We start from the raw sequence: 13,718 nt of genomic DNA on the forward strand, positions 1-13,718 counted from the left end.
TTGGACTGAGCTCTCCAGGGGTAAAATCATGAATCTCTACTACTGTACTTGAGCAGCTCCTTCAGGTAGTAGCTCTAGGCGACTTGAATGTTTTGTAAACCAGCCACTAGAGTGGGGCATTTAACAAATACTGAACAACAGGTTATATATGCATCCTTCAGCATTGATGAGGTTTCAGTATATAACCCATAATTCAAAGAGAGTGAGAAAGAGAAAAACTCTTTGGGAACAGATGAAGAAAATCTTAGTGTAAAAGCCATTGGCTGGCTTTGTGAAGATATCAAAACACTTATTTATATCTACTTGTCACAATAAAATGTTTATATTGTAGGGTCCAATAAATATCAAGAGGTCTTTTTACTCTGCCTTCACCTCCCTTCCACCATTTCTTTAAACAACGCAGTAGTGAAATGATGGAAATAGTTTACTAAAATCTGAATTAACTGGTTGCCCTGGAGCTCTCACATAAAAAGGGAAATCCGAAGTTGTGACATTGGCAGGTTTTAGAAGTGGAATTGTGCTACAACATGTTTTCACCCAGCTTTTCTATAGATTTTTCTCTTGGGAAATGGTTGACTGGAGTGTGCTCTTTCTGTCTTTTAGGTTGAAGAACGAAAAAGCCTTGCGTCTGAGTATTGTAGGTGAGTATTATAAGCTATTTGGTTGAAATCAAAATTAAGGTTTGTCCTATAACTTAGGTCTTACAGACTTTTGTGGGAAAAGGAATTCTATCCAATTGTTCTCTGTTTGGGGTAAGGACTGTCTTTATAATCTATTAATAAACTGTATAATTGTAAGAATATCATGGATGTTCTCACTTCAACCTGGCAACTGCAAATGAAATCGGAGCCAAGAGGAGTATGGGATTTCTTGACTTCACTTCTTTGCAACACACGTGGACTTCATCACGTGGCTGACTGTAGCAGTAGGCAACTTGGCATACTACAGAACAAACCTTTATTTCATTAATACCACCAAGCCTTGTCAATCCATATGATTAGATGTAGCCTTCTCCGAAGTTTATACTTGCATCATCTCATGTAGATGTTTGTGAACTGGCAGAGATGCCAGGCAGCAACTGGGAAGGCTGGTAAATTTCAGACCACAATTTGATACAGTGTTTTAAAGAGTTTGATGTTTTACCTTGTTAATTTACTTTACTCTTAAATTATGCAGATCTGTTGATCAGGGAATGAAAAGGCTTCAGGCCAGTTTCTCATACTGCAACTCCAAGTTGCTAATTTTGACAGTTTCTCCATTACATATTTGATTATCTTGATATTGATCCAATATGGTGATTCTGTCCCCCCCCCCCCCCCCCCAATCATGTCTTAATATAACATGATCTGAAAGTGATTTTTGGTACTTTTAAACATTTCACAAGCAGTACTTACAGAAAGTTTTTTAACAATTTTTAAGATGTTCATCTAATTCCTCTGCACTGTACTATCTGAAAAAAATATACTGTGTATATTGATTGCTGAAAAATTGGGTTGTGTTTTAAGAAAAATAAATTGAACATTTTCTTCCTGATTTCTAGTACTTTAAAACAATTTATGTATGTATGTATGTATTATTTATTCTTTTAGTAAAGGAGGATGGAAAACATCTGTAAACAACTTCTACCTTCTCCTCCAAATTAAAAATAACTGGATGAAACCTGTTCTTTGTATTAATTTCATATCTAGACTGAGACCTTGTACTTGTACCATAGTGAGGCAAATTTTTATGACTGAATTTTAACCCCCTAAAAAATGGGATTTATTGCAGGAACATTGATAGGCTTTGTTCTGTGCTAGTGCTACTATAATAATTAACACACACTTTGTTCCTGTAGGAGAAAAATTGCAATGGTTTCAAAGTCACCTTGATCCCAGCAAAGCAGACTACACAAAGAAAGAAGCCTGTGAACTAATTGAAAAGTAAGAATGGGGTATACAATAATATAAAAGGCTCTTTTTTGATGGAAATAAGATTGACTTACTGACTGGTAAAATTAAGATGAATCTTTAATAAACTAAATATTTCCCTTTCGTATTTATTATTAGAAATCTCATTGATTTATTAATAGTGAAGATATTATGCATTAGCATAAGTAGATCATAATTATTCTGGAACTACTGGATGAGGTCAGATTATATCCAGAGAGACTTACCCACTCAAGTATTATATTTCTGCATATGTAGTGAAGGCAAACTCAAATTAAAATGGATACACCTATATCTTTTCCAGTAACCGCATGATCAGCAATCTAAATGTTTATGTCCCCAGTGCATGAAGTGTTAGTCGCATTTCTTGGTGAAAGTGCAATCTACAGGTTCTACTTCACTTAGCCCCACTTCTTAGCTTTGTCACATTCTGTTTTAGGAAGGCCAGCTGTTTCAAAAGTGGGGGCCTGTATGGGGACTATATCATTACTATACATAAGGCTACATGTACCAAAGGCTGCCCCCATTGCCAATTTGTCAGCTACATCTCTTGCTAGGTTATGCCTATCTCATGATGGTAAATTCCTTTTACCCTCAATATTTATGGCATATTTCGTATGCAGTTCAATGAAACCTGCATTATTGAGGAGCATCTCCAGTGCTACTCTGGGGCAGATCCATCACTGGTATATGCTATAGGATCTACTGCCATCTTATGTTTTAAAGTGTTCACAGTATAACGATGGCATGAGACTTTAAAATATCCTCAATGTATCCAGAGTACTTTAGTTTGACATTTTAGTGAAAGACCACTTATAGCAGGCAACGTATGATTTTTTTTTTTTTTTTCTGTGTTGCAGAGCGGTTACTTTAAGACAGGTTACACTAATTTTAAAAAAAAAAAACATTCACACTGAAAACACTGCATTAAAACAACAATGTTGTGGTTGTGAAGTCAAGTACCCAGAAATTAGGAAATGCTAGAATTATGATTGCTTGTGCAACTTTAATTTGGCTCCCTTGTGTATAACCATTATGATAGTCCTTAAGTACAGCCCTGGCTCAAGCATGCTGGAGTACTGACAGAGTCTTTGGAGAATTTAGCTTCCAAACTCTTAACAAGTCTTTACTGAACATCAAAAAACAGTGATTTTTCTCATAGGCAAGGCCGCCCTGAGGGTGGGGGGAACAAGTGGGGCAATTTGCCTCAGGCCCTGGGCCCCACAGTCAGGGCAGGGGTGGCAATTCGGCAGTGGGTCTTTCAGTCCCTCTCTTCCTCGGCGGCGGCACTTCGGAGGCAGCTCAATCGCTCCGCTTCAGTCTTCTGTGGCAATTTGGCAGCGGGTCGTCCTGTCCTCTTCTTTCTTCGGCAGCATGACTTGGGTTTTCTTTTCTTTTTTTTTTTTTTTTTTTTTCCTTCGACGCTTGGGGTGGCAAAACGAACTATTTTTTATGGAAGGGGCCCTTGAGATTGCTTTGCCCCAGGCCCCCTGAATCCTCTGGATGGCACTGTTCATAGGCTCGTATCTTAGACAGATTTGGCTGTTTGTTTCACACGAATGGCAAAAATAGGGCAACCCCTCTACCCTCACCAAATTTCAAGTTCTTGCTCCAAAGCGTGGAGGCACTAGAGCTTCTCAGAGAAATTATAGTACAAATGTTTAACATAGGCAAAATAACACTTTTCTCTAATCTCATTCTTTGAAGTGGCAAAACCATTTTAGCTGAAACATTCAGAAAAGTTCTGCCTGAGGCAGACACCTGACCTGAGAAATTTCTGCTCAAGTGATTAAAGTTTGGCAAAGTTATAAGCAACTGAAAATGGGGTCTTATAATGGGAAGTGTCGGGCAATCAAGGAAGAAGGCTGTACTTCTTCCAATCTGGTTCAGAGGGGAAGTGAAGGCAGCTATAAAAAATAAAATATAGCAAATGGAAGAAAGGGAAAGTTTATAGTAATGAATATAAAGCAGAAGTTAGGAATTATAGAAAATTGATGAGGGAAGCAAAAGGACACAAGGAGAAATCTTCTAGGGAGTTTTTTAAATATATTAGGAACAAAAAATTCTGACAATGGTATTGTTCCATTACTAGATGGAAATGGTAGAATTATGAATAATAATGCAGAATAGGCAGAATTGTTCAATAAATATGTTTGTTCTGTAGTTGGGGAAAAAAGCAGATGATATAGTCTGATCAAATGCTGGTGATAATGCTCTTTTAATTCCACTAATATCTCTGGAGGATGTTAAACAGAAGCTCCTAAAGTCAGACATTTTTAAATTAGCGTGTCCAAATAATTTGCTTCCTAGAGCTTTAAAAGAGGTGGCTGAGAAGATTGCTGGACCATTAATGTTGATTTTCAGTAAGTCTTAGAGCAATGAGGAAGTTCCAGAAGACTGGAAGAAAGCTAATGTTGTGCCAATATTTAGAAAGGGTAAACAGCATGACCCGGCTAATTATTGGCCTGTCAGCCTGACATCGATCCTTGGCAAGACAATGGAGTGGCTGGTACAGGACTCAACTAATAAAGAATTAAAGGAGTGTAATGTAATTAATGGAAATCAACATGGGTTTATGGAAAATAGATCCTGTCAAACTAACTAGATTTTTGTAATTTTTTTTATGAGGATACAAGTTTGGTTGATAAAAGTAATAGGGTTGACATAATATACTTAGATTTTTCTAAGGCATTTGACCTGGTACCACATGCCATTTTGACTAAAAAACTAGAACAATATAAAATGAACATGGTGCCAATTAAATGGATTTAAAACTGGCTAACTGATGGGTTTCAAAATGTAACTATAAATGGGCAATCATCATCAAGCCAGTGTATTTCTAGTGGGGTCCTGCAGGGATCAATTCTTGGCCCTATGCTATTTAATATTTTTATCAGTAACCTGGAAGAAAACATAAAATCACTTAACATTTGCGGATGACACACAAACTGGGGGAGTGATAAATAATGAAGAGGACAGGTCACTGACTCAGAACGATGTAGATCGCATGGTGACCTGGGCACAAGCAAACATGTTTTTTGTATGGCTAAATGTATACATCTAGGAACAAAGAATGTAGGCCACACTTAAAGGATGGGGACTCTATCCACTACAGCCCACAAATCTTTTTGAAAGTCACTGCTTCCCAGGATAATCAGCTGAACATGTGTGAGGCGGTGGCTAAAAGTGCTAATGCAATTCTGGGATGAATAACAGGGGATTCTCAAGTAGAGGTAGAGGTTGTTTTGCCACTGGTGCAACTGCTGCTGCAATACTGTGTCCAGTTGTGGTGCCCACAATTCAAGAAAGATGTTGATAAATTGGAGAGGGTTCAGCAAAGAGCCATGAGAAAAAAGAAAGGGTTTAGAAAACATGCCTTACAGTGATAGACTCAAAGAGCTCAATCTGTGTAGCTTAACGAAAGTTAAGGGGTGACTTGAATATAGTCTGTAAGTATCTACATAGGGAACAAATATTTAATAGGTTCTTTAATCAATAAAAAAAGTATAACATGATTCAATGAGTGGAAATTGAACATAGGCAAAAATCAGACTGGAAATAAGGCATGAATTTGTAATGGTGAGAACAGTTTACCAAGAGTCGTGGTGGATTCTCCATCACTGACAAATTTTAAATTGGTTGCATATTCTTTCAAAAGATATGCTCTAGGAATTATTTTGGGCAAGTTCTATGCCCTGTGTTATGCAGGAGGTCAGACTAAATCACAGAGGGCATTTTGGCCTTGGACCTTTGCTATAGGTGGAACAGGTAATGCTGCCTATAATAACAAACAGGTAGGAGCAAAATCTGCTCTCTCATCATTATCCTGTAGTCGTTTGGAAGTTCTCCCAGTACAGCGCTAGTCTTCCTTCTCCCAGAGGTTCTTGGCTACAATAGGTGACATGCTATATACTCTGCTAAGTCTGAGGGGTAAGAGTCTAGAGGTCACAGCCTAAACAGATTTTCTCTTTTGGAAGAATATTACAGTTTTTCACACGAAATTCAAGATTTGCATCGGTGGCATATTTAGATGTTGTGCAGATGGCAAAGAAATATTTCCCTGTCAAATGACCAAACCAGTATAGTTTTATTAAAATATTACGAGACATCTCATAGCTTAAACTTGTTGTCTTTCAGATATTTACATCGATTCAGTGATGAGCTGGAGCAAATTAAGTTACATAACAGCATTAAAGGCAGACAAGGAAGGCAACACAGTTCCCGGGAGATAATAATCACACAGACCATAGAGCATGAAAGACAACTCTATGAAGGATATGGGATAGGTATGGCTGCCTTATTATTTCGTTGTTGTGCAATTGCCCCCCCCCGCCCGTTCACAAGGCCTGAATTGTAAGGGAAAGCTTTAGGTGATACTTCGGTTTCTTGTTTTAGAGAAATAAATCTTCCTTTACGTCTCTTGATTTCCAGGTTCTTTTAAGGTGGATGTAAAAACAAACAGAAAGATCCTAGTTAGAAATTCATTTTACTTCCTTGAATGCAGTGATCGCCTTTGAGCAAAGACTTTGCTTTATGTTTTATGTTGCTTTAAGGCATATGTGTATGTAGATTTTGATTACTAAAGTTGACAGGAGGGTGATATTCCTATGAAGTCTGACTTCTGTTTTTAAAGCATATTAATGTAGCCACCCCAAAAGAGCATGAATTGCATCCCGTACCTGTCTGTGCAGTTTCTTTTTAAAAAAGGTAGGGTTTTTTTTTTAGCCTGAACAAAAGGTTGCCCCCTCTTTAAAAGAGTGCATAATTACATTTTTAGAGACGTACGTATGATGATGTTTGTTGGTATAAAGGTTTTACTAGCTCTCATTTGAAATGACCAGCATTACTTGCTCATGGCTTCATTATTCATGACTGGTGACCATCCCAAACTCATGCCATGAAACCTTTGTACCATGAAACATCACAGAAACCTAACATCACTGAGGACCCCATGTATTGTTCCCTCTCACAGGAATGGGCCAGTGGGAAAAGTTCTACAAGGTTCACGTTGCATAAGCTTACTGTATGTTCCCCACTTAAGAGGGAGGACTTCGGAGCCTACTAAACTTAGAGGGCCCAAGGCTTCCCACTCCATGAATCTCAGGGATCTTTAGAGGAAAAAAAGAACCCTTGATCTAAGGAGGTAGGAATAGTCCTGTATCAATTGGACCTGCCTGCACCAGGATTTACACTTTCTCCTTATTTGCAGTGGAGCAGAGCTCCTGCAGTAGATGCAGTGGAGCCAAAGGGCATTAATACAGCTCCAGACTTAATTAAATTTCTTGGGTTTTCCTGGATTTCTTCATTAAAACGTAGGGGCTCATCAAGGTATGGTGCTTCATTTTGACAGGTCTCTTGCTCCACTCTGGCCCCACCTAAAACTTTGTGCAGCCCCAACAGACAGAAACTCTGATCAGGCTGAGGAGATACGTACACAGAAGGACCCCTTCAAATGTGTAGCTGGTGATGAATCTTTGACCCCATGGATGTTTGGAGTAGGGTTGAGAGTTTGTTTATAAAAATGCCCTAACATTTAACCTTTAACAACGAAAGTCCCCTGAAACAAAACTCTAACATTTAGAATACAATAATGCTGTAATTTATAACAAAAATAATAATAGTCCAATAGACAGTTAGCTCAGAACAACATCTTAACTTCTAATCTGATGTTTCAGGGTTTTCACTGGCTGCTATCACAAATACATATAAAGTCAGACTGCCAGACATGATTATTGGTCTTTACTTTTAAATTTCCCCAGGGAAAAAATAGCAGTTGCCCCTTTGTCATCACAGTGTCTCACGATGCCTTAAAAAGAGCTCAGAGGAGAGCCGTGTGTGTCTTGAGAACCTCAGCATGATTATTACCAATGAAAGGTATCGGTCAGGGATGCTGCATGGGATTAACATTAAAGAATGGAAATTTTTGAGCCTAAGTGAACTGATAGCATCCCTTTAGAAATACATACACTGGACCCTCACTAGAACGTGCGTCTATATAGCGTGAATTCACATATTATGCGGTCGCGGCCATGGATCCCAAATTTAATTACTTTAATTGCAATTCATTTTAATGCAGTCCCCGCGTTAACACGGTACTGCGCATGGATCCCAAATCCCGCGTTCTAGCGAGGGTCCGGTGTATTCTCTTTAAAGGTCGTATGCAAATGCCAGCTATGCTTGAGAGAGGGCCTGGAATGACTGAAAATCATGTACATGGAACTAGGCTGATGGGCAAGAGCAGGAATCAAGTGGGGCAAGGCTAATTGGGACGGGGAAAGGAATTGTGGAGACTGAGATCCAGGCTGTGTTGAGGAGGATGGGGTAGAAAGTAATACCAAATTTAATGACCTGACACATTACTTCTTAAAAATAGACAGCCTTTTTGGAGCCTGTCAAGGTTCCTCCCCCACTCTGAACTCTAGGGTACAGATGTGGGGACATGCATGAAAACCTCCTAAGCTTACTTTTACCAGCTTAGGTTAAAACTTCCCCAAGGTACAAATTAATTTTATCCTTTGTCCTTGGAATATCCACTGCCACCACCAAACTCTAACTGGGTTTACTGGGAAACATAGTTTGGACACGTCTTTCCCCCCAAAATCCTCCCAACCCTTGCACCCCACTTCCTGGGAAAGGTTTGGTAAAAATCCTCACCAATTTGCATAGGTGACCACAGACCCAAACCTTTGGATCTGAGAACAATGAAAAAGCATTCAGTTTTCTTTCAAGAAGACTTTTAATAGAAATAGAAGTAAGGGAATCACCCCTGTAAAATCAGGATGGTAGATACCTTACAGAGTAATTAGATTCAAAACATAGAGAATCCCTCTAGGCAAAACCTTAAGTTACAAAAAAGACACACAGACAGAAATAGTCATTCTATTCAGCACAGTTCTTTTCTCAGCCATTTAAAGAAATCATAATCTAACACATACCTAGCTAGATTACTTACTTACTAAAGTTCTAAGACTCCATTCCTGGTCTATCCCTGGCAAAAAAAAAAAGCATATAGACAGACACAGACCCTTTGTTTCTCTCCCTCCTCCCAGCTTTTGAAAGTATCTTGTCTCCTCATTGGTCATTTTGGTCAGGTGCCAGCGAGGTTACCTTTAGCTTCTTAACCCTTTACAGGTGAGAGGATTTTTCCCCTGGCCAGGAGGGATTTTAAAGGGGTTTACCCTTCTCTTTCTATTTATGACAGAGCCAAATTAGCAGTTTAACTTTAATGTCTAGAAGTAGTAGTAGTTCAAAGTCAGTGCTACTTTCATAGTGATATGAAAGTTCATTAACAGAATGGAAAATGTTTCCTGCTTGGAATGTAAAATCTTGGCCAATTAGCTTCTTTGCAACAAGTGTTTCCTATGTTCATGGGGTGGGGGTGAGGGAAGGGGAGTAATGAAAGGTTTTCAGAATATTTGTCAGCTGTACTTAATCCTCCAGAGCTTCTCATATCCTGTTCTGCATGAGATAGCTTAACGCCATGAACCCCTGAATTGTTTGCTATGTGACTTAGTGCACAGTAGGAATCCAGTGTTCTTTCTCCTCACTTCCTCTTTTGCATTTCTTCTAGGGCAGAAATAGGGAAGCAATCTATATGACTCTTTTAAAAATCTGTTCTTGTTTTCCAATTGTTGTGCACCAATACGAAGTCCTCCTTCCAATTTCTGTGGTTTTAAAAATTAGTTTTCTTATTTTTAAAAATGTTTTTCTCTCCTGTTGCTGTGTGAAAGTTCCAGGCAAACAGAAAAATCAGTGAAATAGGCTAGCAAACAACTCTATCATGCACAAGGTAAACAAACTGTAAAAAATAAAAAAACAAGGTGTTTTCATATATAGAAATCTCAAGTTTTACTTACTATTGCTGTAAGTTTAAAAATTGCAAAAATGTGACATTTTTAAGTTGATGGTGCCCCTTTACATGTTAAATGCATCCTCAAATCATTTATCGTTTGTTATCGCAGCTGTTGAAGGTTCTGTCTGTCTAGAACTCAGAGAAAATTGTTGCTGCTAAATACTATAATTGGAATTGGGAGGAAAAAAATGTGAAGTCAGCTGGAGATTGTGCTTTAATGGCTCTATCTCATCATTATCACTAGAGGCTTCTCTAATAAAAGGGAATATCTTCAAACTGACTTTATATTTGAATGTCTCTCTCTGTTACTGAGGTCAGAATTTTCCCTTGTGTGTTGTATGTTTTGTCTTGAAGCAGCCTTGGAATATAAAAGTGTCTGGAGTTCTAAAAGTCACCCAAGGTATGCCATTTTTGTATAAAAAGTCATGTTCTTAGGAATAGAAATTCAAGATTATACATTTCCTCACTAGTTGATTAATAACAGGCTGAATTTCATGCAGAAGTTCTTAAATAGCTACACTGGCAACTGAGTATTCAGATAAATTAGTAAATGTTGTACAGATTCTTCTAGGAACAGTAATAATAAAGGAAGCTTCAGTCTTATAATCAGTGAGGTTGTTAAGGAAGTTGTGTTTCTTTAGTAGTGTCTCATTGGTTCCTGTCTTTCCCTCTATGCTTAACTGTACAACTAAACAGGTTCCTACAGGTTTGGCTTTTCTGGCATATTGTCATTTTCATCATTGTGTGTTTCTGAAAAGTACTTATTTTTCAAGTGTTCATAGCTAATGTCCAAAGCTTGTTGAAGGGGCATCCCAGATGTTGACAGGAACCCCCTGATGAATTGAGAGTGCATGTTTCCAGCTAAAAATGGCAAGCAGTAGTTATTTCTTCTGAACTTCGTGTTGTTTAGTTAACTGACTAACTTTTAATTATGGATTCTGTCAGAACATGGAAGCCAAGTGTCCTAGAAAAATAAATTGGTCCAATGAGCTCTCAAAGTTAAACATATCCAGATATGAAGAGTTAATTTTTTTTTAATATTTGGGATGGAAGACATAAGGGTAGAATATTATAGCATAGCTAGTGTCTGTACTGTTTGTTCAATACATTTGAAGTTTTTGCTGCTGATTGTGGTAGAGTCCATTGTACAGCTGAATTGGTCCATGTCTAAAGAGATCACTCCTCTTTTAATGACCAGTCATTTCTCAACTTTTTACTTTGTGGCTCCTTGATTTTTAACACTGCCTCTTGTTGTCTTGAGTTTTGCCTCCACTCCTTAATGAGGAAATGTACACATGATTTGAACATGGGTTCAAGAACAATGTATTCCAATTCTCGTAAGACTTAACAGAAACCTTTAGTGCAAATCTGTGTGTGTCTGAGAGAATGAGGAAAAAGTTGTGTTAGAGACAGCTGATTTTTATTTTTCAGAAACATTTCATTTATATGAATCTCTATTCTGACCTCTACAGAACCTGATACTATTAAAATTATGTAGGTGTCTCTAAACTTGGATTGTAAGCTCTTCCGGGCAGGGATAGTCATTTTATGATGTCTGTACAGTGCCTAGCAAAGTGTAGCTCCCCAGCTGGGACCCTTTGGTGCTACTACAATACAAGTAAATATTAACAGACTAGAGTGTTTGCCAGAAACATTATGTAGTCACCTTTGTTTGACTTGCTACTCAGACTCATGTACAGCAATGGAAAGGCTGATCTGGATTGCTTAGTGAAGTGGCCTCATTTAAGCAACATGTCTTTTAATACAGCCAAATGCAAGGTTGTGCATATAGGAAAAAAATGTAGGTCACATACAAAATGGGTAGCAGTATCCTGGAATGCGGTGATATTGAACAGGACTTAAGGGTGATGGTAAATCAACTAATGTGAGTTCCCAGTGCTGTGCTGTAGCTAAGACAGGGGTGGGCAATCATTTTGGCCTGAGGGCCGCATCTGGATATGGAAATTGTATGGCGGGCCATGAAGGCTCCCAAAATTAACAATTCAGAGTTATTCAAATAGACTCTTATTTAATAAAGATACATTTTAGTGGAAATAAACATAAAACCTTACTTACTGTTATAAATATACCATCATAACAACATATTACAATAATTAAACTAAACTTAACCCCTTTCCATGCCCTCTTTGATTAATGTGAACAATACAGCTGGTCACCCTTCTTTACAACGGCATCAAAGTCCGGTGTCAGTCTTGTTATGGAAATCCGTAATACTGAGTTGAGATGCTGGTTGGTAGTGAGATTTGTTGTAATTCAGCAGGGAAAATGTTTGTTCACACACACACACAGGTGGAGCCGAACAAAACAAGGATTTTCTGTGCCACCTTGCGGCTATTTATTAACTTTGTTTCACTCAAGGAGGCATAAAACTCATCAATTTTTTCTGAATTGTACTTTTTCTTCAAGGTGGAATTGCACTGTAGATCAATGAGCAATTAAAAGTGGCAATTCTTCAACAAAAAAACTTCAAAAACAGACTCCAATGAGAGACTGCAGAACTGGAATTAATTTGCAAACTGGACACCATCAAATTAGGCCTGAATAAAGACTGGGAATGGATGGGTCACTACAAAAACTAAAAACTGATTTCCCCCTTGCTAATTTCCCCCTACTGTTACTCACACCTTCTTGTCAACTGTTTGAAATGGGCCACCCTGATTACCACTACAAAAGTGATTTTTCCTCCTCTTGGTAATAGCCCACTTGTCATTGAGAGCTAACAAAAACAATGTAAAGCCCTGTGCTTTCTTGTTCAGCTCAGAAGCCAAACGTTCACAATCACTTCTACGCGGCGAGTAACAGTTCTTTGTGACAAACTAATGGTCTCAAATTTGTTTTGGTATTCCAGGCACAGCATGCCAGCAACATGAACCATGCATTCTTTCAAAAACTCCCCTTTAATAAAAGGCTTATTTTGTTTAGCGAATTTAAACTCCAGAATATAACTTGCCTTTGTAGTGGCTTCCTGAACTGTAGCTTGTCTCACATATATATTTTGCTGAGCTTTTAAGTACGTGGCGAGTTTCTCAGCTTTTCTTGCCCTTTCTTCAGTTGTTAAATTGCTGCCATAATTAGGATATTTCGTTGAAAAATGGCAATTCAAATTGTACTCCCTGAACACTGCGATCCTCTCCTGACAAATCAGGCATACAGCCTTTGAGTTCACGTTTGTGAAAAAATATTTTGCATTCCAGTCTTTGTTAAAAACCCAACATTCTTTGTCCACTTTTCTTTTTTTTTGCAGCGCTCATTTTTGAAAGGGAAAAGAAAATCTTAACTGCTGCCCTTATTTCAAACTGCTGTTTTAGAAGGTTTCACGCACTGTGAAAAAACTGGGCCTGCTCTCTAGCCTGGATTTGTTGGGCATCAGTGCCCCCGATAATTTTGATCCATGGCACTCTATCCCAGAACTTGTGTGGACAAGAAGAGGCAGAGGCAGGTGTCAACTCACTTGTAACTTTGTGTCCCACCCTCCCACCCAAAATGGTGTATTTGAAATGTTCTTACTGTTGTACTTTGAGTTCTGTTTGCACTGTTGTATTTATTAAAAGTTTACATAGTAAGGGACGTTACCAAGGTGGAGTGGGAGGACTCATGGGATGTGGTGTGGCGGGGCTCTGTAAGGGATGTTACCAAGGTGAAAGGGTCATGGGGTGTGGCACGGGGGCGGTACCTGGGACACCTAGGGGCCCTGCTGGCAGTGACACCAAGGCGGCCGTACCAGGCACTGCCACGGGTGGAGGCTGCAGCCCCTGGACAGTTTCGAGGCTCTCGAGGGTGGGGCCATAGGAGACCAGGACGTCTTTGTTGTGTGTGTGTGAGGCTGCCGCGTAGGGGTGGGGTTCTGATCCCGGAAACAGTGCGGTTAAGTCGCGCCTGCGCAGTGTGGCTCTTCTGCATGCCGGAAGGAATCTTCC

At 38.9% G+C, this 13,718-nt stretch overlaps 1 protein-coding gene across 1 annotated transcript in view; it reads left to right on the top strand.

The window, feature by feature from the left end:
* Window positions 1-13,718, top strand: part of TMA16 (translation machinery associated 16 homolog) — a 53,410-nt gene that overhangs the window by 13,923 nt on the left and 25,769 nt on the right. Inside the window, exons 3-5 of the mRNA XM_074951099.1 lie at window positions 604-641; window positions 1,838-1,922; window positions 6,066-6,214. Coding sequence (XP_074807200.1) covers window positions 604-641; window positions 1,838-1,922; window positions 6,066-6,214 — 272 coding nt within the window. The remainder of the gene's footprint in view (window positions 1-603; window positions 642-1,837; window positions 1,923-6,065; window positions 6,215-13,718) is intronic.

Source organism: Natator depressus, chromosome 4 (assembly GCF_965152275.1).
Source record: "Natator depressus isolate rNatDep1 chromosome 4, rNatDep2.hap1, whole genome shotgun sequence".
Classification (NCBI taxonomy): domain Eukaryota; kingdom Metazoa; phylum Chordata; order Testudines; family Cheloniidae; genus Natator; species Natator depressus.